This window comes from Mesitornis unicolor, unplaced genomic scaffold (genome assembly GCF_000695765.1).
Source record: "Mesitornis unicolor isolate BGI_N332 unplaced genomic scaffold, ASM69576v1 scaffold50168, whole genome shotgun sequence".
In the NCBI taxonomy this organism is placed as follows: Eukaryota; Metazoa; Chordata; class Aves; order Mesitornithiformes; family Mesitornithidae; genus Mesitornis; species Mesitornis unicolor.
Genome location: NW_010202133.1, coordinates 1 through 12664, shown reverse-complemented (window position 1 = coordinate 12664; position 12664 = coordinate 1). Strand labels below are relative to the sequence as shown.

The window sequence follows — 12664 nt, the reverse complement described above, 5'->3', positions numbered from 1 at the left end:
GTGATTGGGAGACTGAGCTGGTTATGGTAATTTCCTTGTGTATGTTTTTACTTAAGTTTTGATGCTTTAGCGCTTACTGCTGGTGCCTCATGTTGGCATTATCTCACCTGTCTTGAATTGTAATAGTACTTTTATGCTCTGGTCTTAACACAGACCTCACTCCCCACCCTTTTCATAATGCCTAGGTAGATTTCTTCCCTCTGTTATTGTAGTAGCCCATAATAATGTGCTGTCTGGGACTTCTACAATATACCATGTTAATAGACCAACACTGTTTTAAATGTGGATTGTACTTTAATTAATTCTGATCTGCAGAGGGTTCTGTTTCCTCCTGTGTCAGTGTTACTCATGCCTCTAATATAGGAGGGTGATTATTTTCTGTATGGCTTGTTTGACTCTCCTTTCATATTGAATCTTTTGCATGTCTCCTAACATTTTCTGCCCTTTTTCTTGTTTCTGTAACTCACTGGTAATTGATACGAACTTCAAATGAGAGTGTCTTCCTTAGAGAGAAGTTTCCTGCAGTATCCATATAGCCTCTGTTTGTCTGCTGCAACTTACAGGATACATTAAAAATAAAAACTGAAGTTTTGAAGCTGTTTCTCGGCTGGTGTGAATTTCCACTTCTCCTGGTTAAAAATTCCTCATTGTGACTGGGTACAAAGATTCCTCTGGGTTGTTGTTGGTCTACATTCTATTTTAGCTCTAGCTTGAGGAAAAGCCTGTGGAGGAGCTAAATAGTCCTAAAAGAAGATGAGAGGAATCACAGGTTTGTAAATCAGGTAATGGCAAGCCCTGTGTTGTGGCTCCACGAAGTGGAAGATTGGCGAGCCAAATGCTGAACAGATCAGTGTTTGGAGTCTGTGCGTACTGGAGTTAAAGATCAGATGAGGCAGAAGCTTTGCTAACTTGAATCTGTTCATCCAGTGGCTGGGTGATTCTGGGCTGTATGGTGTGATCAGGAATGTGGCACTAGATATGAGGTGAACATGGGCACTTCTGCTCTCAAAGACACGCCAGTCTGTGTGTGTGCTTGAGCTCTGATCTGAGGATAGCAGGAACGATGGCAATATTCAAGGTGAAAGCTGTGAAGGCTCAGTAAATGTATGAAATGGGAAGGTGCTGAATTGGAAGACTGCTCCAGAGGTGGGCCATGGTAGTGTGTAGGAGTCAGAGCTACATAGCTCAGCCCATGCTATCGTGGTTTTTGGCTGGGATATACTGTCCTACAGTACTCTATGAGCTAGACTGTAGTACATCCCCATGAGTAGTAAGCAGCAGAGAAATAGCCTAGATAGCACCAAAGGAGAAGGGCAGATGGAAAATGTATGTGGAGACAGCAGGGGAAAAGGGGTAGTATAGTAATGCTGAAAGGCCTACCAGGCTTAGCTTGGACAGGATCATACTAAAAGCATAGTGAAAAAGCAGAGAAACGCATGCTGAGCCTGGTTTACTGAGAGTGCAGTTTGGTGTGAGGGTATCTTTGAAGATGACTGAAGATGCCTTTAAACAAGAGGAGAGTCCAAGAAGGTTGCGTAGTGTTTGAGCATTGCTCCATGTTTGTTCTTCTCCCAGTATCTGAGAGTGAGCGGTGTTCTGGCTGTTGAGTGCCTCTGCCTTCTTTGCCTTTCCTCCATGTCTGAGCATGGGTGCACCTTGCCTCTCGATTCAGCCCCAGTTTCTGTGTGAGGGAGCCTTTCTTCTCCCTGTGCTACACACAGAAGTTCCTTCTTTTTTCTTTAGCCCTTGGGGATGCCCTTCCCGTGTCACCCTCTGCCCTACCCTCTGTTTCCTCCAATGTGAACACAAAGGGGGTTTCTGCCCACCTCTTCAGTGTGGCCAGGCAAGCTGCACAGTTTTCTGAGGTGGGAGAGCACATAGAGGCACCCCCTTGCATCCCACATCTTGTACATATATATTCTTTCCTCTTCTCCTCTCCTTATATTAGTGTGTGGGACACCTATGTTCTGACCTTGATGTTTGAGTGGATGGGGGTCTTCAGCCCTACCCTTTCCCCTGGTGTGTAGTCATGTTCTTTAATGGTGACTTCTCTCTGTGCCTTCTCGCGTATCTGTGCCTTTCTGCTGCTGCTTACACCTGTCCCTAGGGGAGCATTATTTCCAGGGGTGTCCTTGCTGGCACACTAATGTGTGAATAGTTTCTGTGCTTTTCTTCTCATCTCCTCTCTTCCCTTCTTCAATGGTGTGTCCAGAAAAGGAAGTCGAGCTCCAGTGTGCATTTGATGGTGAGCACCTCCCGTAAGCTGCCTGCGATTCGTGCGTCCGCCATTCTCATGCCATGCACGCTCGGCTTGTGCTCATCACCCTACATAGCATGTCTGTGCAGGGGGGCGGTGGCGGGGGGGATCATTGTGCACTGAAAGGTCCATGTCCGCACTAAAAGGGCCCTGTGATCGTCTGACTCCCAGCCAGTCGTAGAGTTCCCATTCTGTACAGAAAATCAACTTTTGGCAATGCAGTTTGACCTTGCCTGCTCTGAGTGTGAAACAAAGAAAGGTAGCGGTTCTCCTGGGCTCACCAGAGCAGGTCCGTGCCTTGCCTGGACATGGGGCTTTGTCATTCTGTTACAAAAGTGCCAAAAAGAGAAGCAGGTGCTTTACCTAGTGTTGGTGCCGTCATCCTTGGTGGGAGCCCTGCAGTGTAGAACAAACTGGGAGTAGCTTCAAATGTGTCAGAGAACTGATGGGGCTCCACTGTTCAGATGAAGTGTGTGGGTACAGCACTGCCGGGCAGCTCAGAGGTGCCGGTCACTTCTTTTTTTAGCATACTTACTGAAAAGGTTTGTCAGAGCCATTTTAATCCAAAACCTCCTTTAGTCCTGATCTCGTTTATGTATCCCAGCATGACCAAATACCCAGTAACTGCCTCCCTTGTCCTGTTCATTTCCTTTTTTTCATCCGTCCAGATGTTTGACATTCATAGAATTTGTCAGAAAGTAGTCAAATCCACTCTCAAGGGAGCAACGAGAAAATTGGCCAGTGCCATATTGTAAGGAGTCATACGCAGACCATTAGTTGATGCTTTTGTCTCTAACACTGAGATATGAACAGTAACTACAGTTCAAAAAGTAGTTATTGCATTATCTCCTTTACACAGAAAGGAACAAAAAAAAAACAAAACAAAAAAAACGAGAAAATATTTCTCCCCTATAGCAGGTAGGAACAGGAATGTTATTGTACAAGAAAGCAGAATAATTTGTTTCTGCATTACTATCTGGAAGATATTTCTCCTTTTCCTCTTTCAATGACAGCTTAAAACTATGTAAACACACAAAAAAGTAATCCCAAAGTACTGTTTTGACAGTCTTATGTGAGGGACTGACTTTTCACCAGCCCTGCCTTTATGAAACTCCAGGCAGGAATTCATTGTGTATTTCTTACCATTCTTTTCTGCCTACTGCCAGCAATACTTAAATCCCCTCTGCATGTTGTTTTAAAGCAGCTGTAATATGTAAACCCGTGTGTCAGCCTCAGAAAACATGGAAGCAGTGAAGGTGGCTAAATAACCAGAGATGGCCCATGTGTTACTACTTATTTTCTTTCAGCTGGCTAGAAATGTGTGTCCCTAGCGATATGATCACTGGTCTGTTTTCTTTCTCTTGCACCCTCTGTGTTATTTGTGCCTGTCTGTTTGTCTCTTGTCTAGCTCAGGAAGTACTGCCAACTGCTGTGCCTAAACTAATCGTGTTACATAGATCTTAAGAAGGGCCTGGCACCTTTTTAGGTGAATTGGCCTCTTTTAACTTGAGCTGTACCACTGTGAACTACCAAGGATCGTAGCCTGCCATGGGGCTGTGATGTTGGCTGGCAGTAGGAGGGGAAGGAAGGGTAGGAGTTGGCTGTGGTACCTGGGGCTCTGGGAAGGGCAGGCCAGCCTCCCAGAGAGGGCAGTTGGTTAAGTGGCTGCAAGACACAAGCGTGTGGGAAACTCAGCATGTCAGATACCTTCGTAAAAAATGCTTAGGCTAAGTCTTCTGCCTTTTATTTTCTTGGGGCTCTGTTTTGGAGTAACGTGCAATGTGATTCTGGACTAGCAAACACGATACTCACTCTTCTTCAGCCCACTGGCTGGGAAAGAGGATGATGGATGTTCAGTGCAGCCTGGATGCTGCGTGCTTTGGATGTGTTACAAAATCACAGTTTGTAAGGTACATCCACACCTAACAAGCTGCTGTCAACTTTTTTTCAGAACAATGGCTTCCTGGGTGTTGAGGCGTTTTTCCCCCATTTGGCCTCAGTTCTAAAGTCTTCCAAAAAATCAAAAGCATTTTTGCATAGCTTCTTTCATGCTAACTTTTATCTTCTTATGCCCGTGAACTAGTTAAAATGGGCTGTGCTTTTCACTCTGGAAGAGGTTTGGAAGATAGATCTCTGCTAGATTAGGATCACTGTTTCTGAAGAAGTATGGAAACCTCAGTGTTGTGTGGAGGGGTGGACCCAGGTATTGTCAGAAGTTTGCTTGTATTTATGCCACAAAATCGCTTGGGATAAATTTTTTCAGGTTGATCTGCTCCCCTCTTGCTTCCACAGTGGCCTGTCTTCTACCATCAAGCTGGAAATACGTGCAGGAAGCAAAGCTCTTAGAAGGCCAAAGTCTTAGGATAATCTGGGGATGTACAGGAAGAGGCAGTAAACAGTAAATTATGAAGTGTTTTCTTGTTTCTCTTTTCTCAGCTTTGGGGATGAGTGTGTCTGTCATATGCTCTTTTTTTCCCATGAACTTTTAAACAATTATTTCCCGCCTTTCCCTTCTACTTCCTCCCCTTTCCACCTGCCCCATCTTTCTCTTCTGTTTCTCCCCTCTCTTGCTCCAAAAGGGATAGCTAAGCCAAGGCATGCTGCTTGTGAAGAAAAACTGAAGTATTAGTAAATGTGTGTGACATCTCAGCCTCATAGGATCTGTCTCTGGTTGGTATAATTAAACCTTTGGCAGACGTTTTCCAGCTGAGCATTTGACTTCTGCATTATCTGTGGTGGTTACTGAGTGATGAGGGTGTGATGTTTCGCAGCAGGAGTTTGCACTCCCCAGAAGCAGTGGGATGGAGAGCAGCTGCAACGAGGTCACACTGCTGTGAGCTCCCATCTGGTACCCCTGACCCGTACACCAAGGAGTCTGGGGAGGCTCCTGCAGTGCTGATTTTGTCATTGTTGCTGGTGTCTGGCAGCAAGGGAGCTATATACCTGTTGTGGGGGTTACACAGAAATGTAACTGCGAGCCTAATTCTCCAACAACTGACTGGATTTGTGGGCTAGGAACTATATACTAGTGGACACAGGTTTGTCTTCCTACAAACATAGACCTTAGTCGTTCCTGATGTAACTGGCGTACATGACTCAATGGGATGTTTCTTTGCAGCAAGCTGGTGATTGCCTCACTGTTGTGCTGTGTGAATGTAGGAAATTGAGATTTTATTCTACCACAGCTACAAGAGAGACTGAAGAGGGCAAAGACTAAAAACTACTGGGCTCCATCCAGAGGACTTTCTACTTGGGGAACTACATGGCCCTTTCCTTGTGTCCCATCCTCATACCTTTTCATACTTTGGTCCTGAAGTCTCTTTGTTCAGGTCACAGCAGGGACACAACACACCATACCTTACCTTTTCTCTGCCTTTTCTAGGGCTGACCATACTTTTTCTCACACCAATAAATTCCCTGGGACCCTCAACATCATCACATATTTAGGGCTGTTCCTGCACACTTTGGGACTCCTCAGACACAAGTCCCATTTTTGTCCCGTGTTTGAGACTGCACCATGACTATTGTGTGTGTGTCTCACTTCTGTAGTCTTTCTCTGAGGACTGCTGCCATCTCTCATTCTTCTTCACCAAATACTTCTGGTGGTGCTCATTGCAGGATTCTCCCTATCCCTTTGGGCTGCTGCCTTTTCCCCTTCTGTTTTCCTTCCTTATAGCTCCAGCAGTCCATGCACATTTGGGTTTTGGTACATCCCTTACAACATCTGTTGCCTCTGAGGGAAGGATGATGTCCAGCCACCCAGGGAGCACTCCTTCTTCCTCCCTCTTCTTGGTGATCAAGCCTGTGGGGAGGGGAGGGTCTGAGGAGATGGTTGGGGTTGAAGCAATACTGTCATTTTCTTGCTGCCTCTGCTGCCCAGCAGGGGAACTAAAACCATGTTTTTCTGTCTCAGCCACAGAGCAACAACAAAACCAGTATAGTAAGCACTGCAAAAGAAACACCCCCAGTGCAGACGTCCATGGTATCTTCCCCAACCACTATTTTTTTTCCTGTTTGGTTTAATTTGGTTCTGTCCTCTCCCTTTCTCTCCTTCCCTCCCCTCCCGAGTGCTGCTTGTGCTGCTCTGTTTCAGCTTGTGTTTTGGCTTCGTTCTGTCTGTGTCCCTGTGCTGCTGTGGGGCCTGATCACAGCCTCACAGGCTTTGGGGTGGGGGTGCTGAGCAGAGCTGTGGTTGGATGTGGGGATCGCAGCTTGCCTGGACTTCCCCTTGTGCAATCCCTGTATAGTTCTGTGTGTCCCGTTCAATTGTTCCTGCTGGCTTTGGGGAGGCTGGTTTGGAAGAAAAGAGTGGCAAGCTCCATTCACTCTCCCAACACGCAGGAAATGAAGGACGGACTTCAGGACACCACAGAAGAAAGGGCAGGCGAAGTGTTTTTAGAGGAATCCTTTGGCCCATTTGGCCTGCTCAGCTGTGTGGTTGATCCTCTGCAGCTCGCTGACTTGCTGGGCTAGCATTTTTTGTTTGGGCTGCATGCAGTGGGCTTCATAGGCTGCCCTATGCCAAGTACGTTTTTATGGCACAGCTCGGTGCGGTCTGCCCCAGTACACTTGGGAGATCAGGCAGCAGTGCAGTGGGTGACAGAGGCAGATGGGTGAGTGTCCATCACTGCACCGTCACGGTCCCCAGTGCCCTCGCTGAGCCACCCTGCAGGAGAGACAGCAGTGGGAGGAGGTGGTGCAGGATCCTGAAGTCTTGTCCCGGTAGTGAAGAGATGAGTGCAGGAGACAGTTAGCACCCATGGGTGGGCCTGGTAGCTGCTTTTTGTTGTGTGTCTCTAGAGAGTTGGATTTGGCATTTTTTGGGAGGTGGGAGGGTGGGATTTGATGTTTTTGTTGTTTGTTGTAGAGCAAAGGGTTCTTGGGACACTTCATAATTTTCTGCTTTCCCTTCACTGGTTTTGTTCATTAATACTGAGGGAGTAATACTGAGGGAGCCTTTCTAAATTACTAATTATTGTTGTTGCTATTGAAATTACTGAATTGGATCTCGTTTTAGAGACTTCCAGAAAAATGTGCCCTTTCTTACAGCCCAGTTCTCTTAGCAACTCTTCTCTGAGGAGCATTGAGGTGGTCTGGCTTATCCCCTTTTTATTATGGAAATTATGAATGTCCCTTTTCTGGGGTAAAATACCTGGCAAACTTTCCAAAAAACTGGGAGACAAAGGCCCCAGCCCAGTATTATCCTTTCCTTCCCCTCTCCCTCTTCTGAAGCATTTTCCAGTGAGGACGCTGCTGAGGGGTCATTACTTCATGAGCAGCTGCAGAGGGTGCAGGCTGGCTGCTTGGTTGATGTCTGGCATTTCTGCCAGCCTGGTTCACTGGAGGCAAATTGGGAATTAGGGGCAATTGCAGGGAAGCTGGGGGCTTTGTCTCCTTGTGACTGTAGCTTTTAGTGCAGCCGCTCTCTTCAGGAAACCTTCTGTGCAGGAAGTGTGTGCGTGCGCACGCAAGCACACGTGTGCTGTTTGGAGTTTGTGGTTTGATTTAGATTTTTTTTTTAATGTCAGTCACCTTTTCTCCACTTGCTGGGGAGTGAAAAGAAATGAGAGAATGCTTTGGAACTAGAGTTTAATGATTCTTCCATCCTTTCCTAGGAGCCTCAAACTACTGTTGTCCATAATGCTACAGATGGCATAAAGGTAAGGGATGGGACTGTTGCCAGAGAAACCTCTGCTTCTCTCTTGTCGTTCTTGTCCTGATGTGTCTCACTTCGGTTTCTACCTTTCTGATGTCTGGTTTGTAGCATGCTCCTGAATACTACTGGCAGTAGACTGGGAGGGTGGTGTTGTACAGCTGTGGATCTCTGGAAGAGGCTGAGTAGGGACAACTGTTGAAATATTATCATCTCTTTCCTACTGTGGTGTGTAATCACCACTCTCTTTCATATGTGGGGTGGAAGAGAAGATACAGCCACTTATGTACTTTTTTTTTTTCCTCTTCTGGAAATGGAGACCTGTTTCTCTGAGAAAGCTTAGGAGCCCGTCTTTATCTTCTTGTGGCTATTCTTCCAAACAGAAGCAACTCCCATTTGATCGCCCTTGACAGATTTTTGGTAACTTCTGTCCTTGTAAAAATCCTGGGTGGACGGCTTGAACGGCTTAAACACACCAAAGCTCAGCAGAGATGCTGTTAAGTTTTGCTTAATATTGGCCTGCTTCCATTCAAATCTTCCTTGTATCATCCTCTCCCTGCCATCCCTGCCAATGTTTTTGCGCTTTTCCCCATCTTCCTTCACAAACAAATCAAACTATGTACTCATGCTCCTGACTGCTGATGCCTGGTAATGCTCTGTTCTGCCGTGCAGGGTTCCACAGAGAGCTGTAACACCACAACTGAAGATGAGGATCTGAAAGGTAGGTGTTTTGCCTGTAACGTCTATAACAGTTAAGTGCAGGTAGAGGATCCTGGTGATTCGGTCATTGCCATGAAATAGCGTCCCAGATTTCTGTGTCTGACTCAGTTCATAAATTTGCCATGACGTTATCATTCCTGTCACAGTGAGACCATGTATTGGGGAACCAGCTGGCTTGGCCTCTGTGGTATATGAACACTGTTTGGCCTGAGCTGACTTGGTTTTGTCTGAGTTGGAATTCTTTTCTCGCAGATACCATAATCTCTTCATCTCCAGTTCATTTCTAGGCTTGGAAAATCCCTAACAGTCCCTTGAGGTTTGGACCCTGGTTGTGTTTTTGTCCTCCCCTGTAGGTTACAGGAAGTTGAAACCTCCGTTACTGCTCAGTCTCCCTTCTCACCCCTTTCTGGGAATCTCTTTAGTGAGATGCACACACTTTCCTCTTTTCCTCTTTGGGTCTATTTTTCATCCTAAGATGAAGATCATTCTCAGCCTGTTGTCTCTGAATGGATATTATTTTTCATGTCCTTGACTGAGATACCAGTAGAGAGAGGCTGAGAAGAGATTTCACACCTTTCAGTGACCATATAATAAATATTCTGTGCTTGTAAAACTCTTTAAATGAAGGAGCTCTGAGTCCTGTATCTGCTCACGTTGTCTGAGCAGCTGTCCTTTTCCTGATCTCTCTAAAGGATGAGCAGATGTTTTCCTGAATGAGCAGGTTTGGGGTGGGTAAATGCAGTTTCCATTCTGAGGCAAATGTGTTAATAGTTTGCATTCTGAGGCAGAGGTATTCTCATTTTCCCTGTAGTCAATCTGAGTTACATATCCAGGGAAAAAATCAATGCTGACCCTGTGGTGTAGCAGCAATGTCACCTCTGTCAGCTGGGCTAGTTCCTGATGCTTTTCCTGTGGCTTATCACAGGCTGCTGGCTCCTCTTCTGAGGAGTCATAGGGAGCCGAAATGCATGCCAGTGAGTGAATGAGCTCTGCAATACAGATTGTTTCAGATAAGATCTGACCTCATTACAGGACAGTATTCTAGCTCCCACCTTTTTGCCAAAGAGTAATCCATGGTTTAAGAACCTAGCTTTGAGGGCAGAGAACTGGATGGTTTTGATAGTGATTTGTCCACAGCCTTGTCTCCTTTGGCAGCTTTTGATCAGGAGAGGTCCCAGACTTGAGCCAGTTGAGCCAAGGGGTTCTGTAAGTCAGGAATACGAATGCTATGAGGAGAGGACGGCTAGGAGCAGAGCAGAAGGTGGAGGGGAAAGGAGGGCATCTGGCCAGGGATAAATCTATGCAGAATTATATAAGGCTACATTGCTGCAGATCAAAACTGAGGTATTTTCTTTGGCAGAGGTTAGAAAATGTTGATACTATTGTAACAGGAGGGAGCATTTGAATGGTGGTTGGGAAGAAAGGAGCTTGCACCGTAATGGTTTGTGCTGTGGCCAGCTCTGGTAATTTTAGTGCCTCAGTTTTAAGTGTAGCAGTGTTCACCAGTGTTCCTTGTCAACTCCTGTTCCTCCGTGTTTTAAGCTAAGCAAGCACCCAAGCAAAACTAAATAGACCAAAAGGTTTGGGGGTGTTGGAGTTCTCTGCATTCTGCATAGCCATGACTCTGGGAAAAGGGAAGTGCTTATGCAATTCCTCTGCCAACTCCTTCTTTTCTGTAGACAACAGGTTACACAGGTCTGTTCTGCTGTAGTGTAGGAGTCATCGTCTTGATCCATCAGTGACAGCTGCCTCAGGGATTCGTTGTTTCCACTGTGGTGGGGCTGAAGGTAGCACCCTCCCAGCCCCCGTGTCATTCTAAATTGCACAGCAGGTCCATGTTGTAGAGCTGTCCACTTGGCTTTGCCCCGGAGGATACTCCTGCATGTTTTGTGCCCAGCATTGTGGTTTCTTTAATGTTCTCCTATTTCCTTTCTCTTTTTTTATTTACTGAACTTTTGTGTTTTGTTTGTGTTTGTGTTTTAATTCCCTGCCATGCTAGCTCCCCCTCTCTCCACCGGGGACGGCAGCTCAGTGCTTGAAGGACGGAGGCACAGTGAGAGCAAAACACAGACTGAGTCCATGCAGTCCCAGCTTTCTCTCTGTTTCTCAGCCAGTAAGTCCAGGGGTGCAGTGCTTCATGGCATCTTTTTCCCACCCCTCCCTCCACCTTTCCCATTTCTCCTTCCACAAGATTTTTCCTTTCCTCAACTTCCTTCCAGAATGTTGATTTTTCATTTTCAGTACTCCAGAATAAAAAGAAATCATCTCCCTTCCTGCAAAATACCCTCCTTTGCACACTGAAAATTTCCAAACCTTCCCTTCCCTTTTTGAAAAAAAACAACGAAACAACCAAAACCCACAAATCTAAAATCCAGAACTTCATCCTAGCTAACTTCATTCCCTTGTTTTCATCTGAGCAAGATGTAGAGTTCTCTGCAGAGACACTGCCTTTTGGGATTTCCTCGGGCAAGTCACTGCATCTCTTGGTTTTCCTTGTGGTAAATGGGGTCAGTGGTGCAGGTCTGCTTATGGAGGGAATGCACAAGGTTGAATTGAGTCGCGCTTGTCAAGAACTTCTGAGCACCCCAGACATGGATGGTGATCAGGAAATACAAAAAGAACAGATTTCTGAATCCCTTGTCAGGTGCTCTTAAGTGAAAATCCTTGAATAATGTTGGCTTTGAGGGACATTTCTCTGTTGCGAGCTTTACCTTGCGTGTCTGTCTCGTTAGCTGTTCGTTGGTACCGTGGTTAGCCTGCAAGTTATGGTACCATCTGCCTGATCCCTCCTGAACTGGCTGCCTCCATAGAGGAGCCTGTGGTTGAAAAACTCCAAAAATAGATACGAAAGAAACCTACTAGGTTGGAGAAAATCTAGGTGGGATTCCCAGCCTTTCCCCTACACAGACGTACCGTATTAGTTGCCTGACTCTTTCAAGCTATGATGGAAGGATCTTTAACATAATGTGAGTTTGGTTCATCTGGAGTATTTGGTTTTGTTCAGGTCAGTCTGGGAAGGAAGGAACAGGCATGTCCCCCTCTGTTTCCTCCTGTCTTCCTTCCCCGTTTTCCTGCACACAACACCAGTATCTCATACAGTGCAGCAGTCAGAGACTCTATGTTACTTATTTTTGAAGTAGCTCTAAGGATGTCAAGCTGCTGGTTCGTGAGGTGCAATGGGAAAGGTGTTTTGCCCAGCCAGAACGGAAGGGAAATGATCTCTTCTGAAGTTCTTTTTGCTGTGAACTGTCCATTGCTGCTTTTTTTATTGATTCCTTCATTTTGCTTATAGCAAGGCCCTGCTTGGTGCACTGAGGAGTGCCAGATCACTTCTCTGCCAAGTGGGGCAGTGTTCTCCCACTCCGCTCCCCTCCAAATTGAGATTTGCAGTGATCTGGATGCCTTACTTTCTTTCCCTTTCACTCGCATCTTGTACTTGCCCCTGTGTTGCTCTGTCACTACTCCGACCAGTGTTTTAGGTCACCCTCAAACTATCTCCAGCAGCATTAGTGCAACTCCTACTGTGCTCTGAGGGGTCTTCTGTACTGATGCCAAAGTGGTCCCCTCTGTGCAGTGTCTGGCCCACTGCGTGACAGAAGCAGGAGAGCGGGTAGAGGTTGCTGGAATGTGGAGGTCTCTGTGTGCCGACCGGGGTTGGGGCTGTGTGTGTTTGTACTTCTTTGTTGTTGTTTTTATTATTATTTTGCTTCTTGGTTTTTGTTTATTATTTTAATGCTTACGTTTGTTTTGCAGCTACACAGTCTTGTGAAGAGAAGCTTCTTGCCTGGGACAGCCCAGGGCAGACATTGGAGTTAGAGCGTGCTCGGTCGGAGCCTTTGCTAACTCCAGTAGTTCCCTTTGTACTTAACCGTGCACCGTGTAAGTTAGCAGCTGGGTAGCAGTAGTGGAGTAGTGCAACTAATACTAGTTACCCTAGATGCTACATGTAAAGCTTCCCTCCCACCCCCTTCTTCTCTCCACCTTTGTGCCCCTCCACCCCCCCGTCCGTCCGAGGAGGGGCGCAGCGCCCCTCG

General features: G+C 46.3%; 1 protein-coding gene across 1 annotated transcript; it reads left to right on the top strand.

Moving 5' to 3' along the window:
• Positions 1 to 2212: 2212 nt before the first annotated feature.
• Positions 2213 to 12509, top strand: LOC104545223 (calcium/calmodulin-dependent protein kinase type II subunit gamma-like; the record flags this gene model as incomplete). The annotated part of the gene is made up of 5 exons (XM_010190305.1): positions 2213 to 2245; positions 6171 to 6239; positions 7873 to 7917; positions 8583 to 8631; positions 12384 to 12509. Coding segments are annotated over 5 exons (322 nt in total), but the record flags the coding sequence as incomplete, so codon positions are not given.
• Between the last annotated feature and the right edge of the window lie 155 nt (positions 12510 to 12664).